Source organism: Salvelinus sp. IW2-2015, unplaced genomic scaffold (assembly GCF_002910315.2).
Source record: "Salvelinus sp. IW2-2015 unplaced genomic scaffold, ASM291031v2 Un_scaffold1959, whole genome shotgun sequence".
NCBI classification, from domain to species: domain Eukaryota; kingdom Metazoa; phylum Chordata; class Actinopteri; order Salmoniformes; family Salmonidae; genus Salvelinus; species Salvelinus sp. IW2-2015.
In genome coordinates, this window is record NW_019943312.1 from 79,615 (window position 1) to 82,650 (window position 3,036).

Sequence of the window (3,036 nt, forward strand, 5' to 3'; positions counted from 1 at the left end):
ACTGAATAGTAGAATGGGAGGAGAGGGATTTGATATAAATCATATACCTAGGCATGTCCGAATCAAGAAACTGTCTGTGAAAAACACAAAACAACATTGTGTTAGTGGAGTGGACTGGAGGGAGAGACACGTCAGCATCAGCATGTCCTGTCCCTTACTGATGACCTCACAGGCCTGAGCAGAGGCCAGACTAGACCACATATGGGTTCAAATGGCATCTGTTTTCTTTCAAGTGCAAACCAAGCCCTTCTGGCACTCCAGGCAGGCAGAGTCAATCAAACAGAAACACAAAACTATTTGAACCCAGATCTGCATTGGACCATCCCACACTCTGCCCTGGTGCTGGACTCTCCCCTTCACTCAGGAAGACCTTTCCAACCAGATCAACATCCTGGGTTGGAGGTCAAGGAATGCAGAACCATGGTGATACCTGTACATAGAGATTGTATGGCCATTAGGACCAGACAGACCACTGCAACAGTCTGTCTGGGGCCTCTGTTCCTGTATTGGTCCTTTGTGATGGCAAGCAAACCCATGTCTGAGGAGTGGTATTTGAGTTAGGTGAAAGGTTACTAGTAACGCAGTGTGGTTAAACCGTAATAGAGGTCGTCACGACAGTTACATTATTCTGTAAAAACAACATGTTATGTTACATGTTGAGTAAACAGTAACATAAGGCATTACAGTGAAGTGCTACAGTATAACACAGCATGACGCTACGCAGCTTTAGTGACTTACTGAGGTGACTTACTATGCTGAGTGAGTTAGTTATGGATGCATGCCAGAGAGTGGATAATGTGGTCTTGACATGGCGGAAAGTATTCAGACCCCTTGACTTTTTCCACATTTTGTTACGTTACAGCCTTATTCTAAAATTGATTAAAAAAAAAAAAATCAAATCATCAATCTACACACAGTAACCCATAATGACATCACAATACCCCATAATGACATCACAATAACCCATAATGACAAAGAAAAATTGTGATGTCATTATGGGTTATTGTGATGTCATTATGGGGTATTGTGATGTCATTATTGGTTATTGTGATGTCATTATGGGTTATTGTGTGTAGATTGCTGAGGATTTTTTTGACTCAATCCATGTTAGAATAAGGCTGTTGTTTAACAAAATGTGAAAAAAATCAAGGGGTCTGAATACTTTCCGAAGGCACTGTATATCCCATCATTAGATACTATGCAAGAGGGCCAATGAGGATCAAGATCGTCCATCAGCTACAGGGCCAGCAAGAAGCCCTTCATCCACAGGGTCTAGGGATCTATGCTACAGGGCCAGCAAGAAGCCCTTCATCCACAGGGTCTAGGGATCNCAGGGCCAGCAAGAAGCCCTTCATCCACAGGGTCTAGGGATCTATGCTACAGGACCACCAAGAAGCCCTTCATCCACAGGGTCTAGGGATCTATGTTACAGGGCCAGCAAGAGAAGAGGGCATGTTCAGTTTGGCTAACAATCCTTCGTAGGTGTCTGTGTGCCATAGCATGCAGTTATTATGGCCATAGTGTGGTGTTGGATAGAGATTTCTGACATGGTGCAGAATAATCCCGCGAGGTTAGTTAGTAGTGGACAATGGTTAAGAGGGGAGGATTATGCAGTGAACAGGGTGAGAGGTGGAACGACAGACAAACATTCAAAGCACAGCACCAGACTAGCATCAAGGAACGGGAGAGTCGCATAGCCAGCGTAGTGGTGAGGGAACTCTAATATAACTGGCTGAAGACTAACAGGTCCTCATACAGCACAACCTACTACAAAGATGACGGCTTAACGTTTGATCATAATCAATCTGAAATCATTTTGTACTTTAAGTCACAATCTTTGCTTTCTACAAGTGATCATGTGACCTGCTTCTAGATGTATAAAACCACATGTTGTTTTGCCAAGCGTCAGCTGCTTCAGTGGAACAGGAGAGGGGATTGAGGGGTGGTGGAGGGGGGAAGGGAATAAATCCTCTTTGCCTGAAGTCTGTTAATCAGTTAAGCTGTGCATCTTGGCGGCGTGAGGTTCAAGCATCCTTGCTAAGTCTGCTATGCATTAGCCATGGAGCACTGTGCATTCAACCAATACAGGAGCATCTTCAGTCAACCAATACAGGAGCATCGTCAGTCGACCAATACAGGAGCATCTTCAGTCGACCAATACAGGAGCATCGTCAGTCAACCAATACAGGAGCATCTTCAGTCGACCAATACAGGAGCATCTTCAGTCCACCAATACAGGAGCATCTTCAGTCAACCAATACAGGAGCATCGTCAGTAAGAAAGGGGTATGTGTGTCCCTTCATCCACCGTGTGCTGGTAGAGAGACACAGAGATTGGCTGAATCCACCGTGTGCTGGTAGAGAGACACAGAGATTGGCTGAATCCTGCGTGTTCTGGTGTCTCTGGGATCTCTAATGCGTACATTCACATATTCTATCCCTCTCTTATTCAATCTACCTCTCTCCCTTTCTTCTCTTCAATGCTCCCCCCCCCCCCCCCCCACAGGGTATTCAGAGGAGAATAACTGTGACAATCGTTCATGAGACAGGTGAAGACATCGTGTGGAAAGATTCCAGGAGCTGGTTGTGGGTGAGTCAGGCTCACATTGAAGTGACGGTGTTCGGTTGTATTGTGTTGTGTGTCGGGCATGTGCCCGAGTGTGTGCTGTCTTTGGAGTGTTGTCTCTTCTGTGTGTGGTTAGTGTGTGTGAATGTGTGTGAATAGTATTTAACACCAAATTTACAGTATGAGTTCTCCTCCTCCTAGCTTGCTTCATTCTTCATCTCCTCTCCTCTGCTTCTCTTCTTCCTCCTCCATTCTTCCTCTTCCTCTTCTCCTCCCCTCCTCTTCTTCTTCTCTTCCTCCTCCACTTCTTCTTCCTCCTCCTCTGCTTCTTCTCCATCCCCTTCTTTCTTCCTCCTCCTTTCTTCATCTTCCTCCTGCCTCTCTTCTTCTTCCTCCTCTTCTCCCCTTCCTCCTCTCTCCTCCCTCTCCCCTCTCCCCTCCTCCTCTCCTCCTCTCTTTCTCCTCTCCTCG

At 45.9% G+C, this 3,036-nt stretch overlaps 1 protein-coding gene across 1 annotated transcript in view; it reads right to left on the reverse strand.

The window, feature by feature from the left end:
- The window catches only part of LOC112072554 (kinesin-like protein KIF1A), a gene marked incomplete at its 5' end in the record, with an annotated part of 102,344 nt that overhangs the window by 38,164 nt on the left and 61,144 nt on the right, over positions 1 to 3,036 (reverse strand). Inside the window, 2 exon segments of the mRNA XM_070439839.1 lie at positions 48 to 153; positions 331 to 391. Coding sequence (XP_070295940.1) covers positions 48 to 153; positions 331 to 391 — 167 coding nt within the window.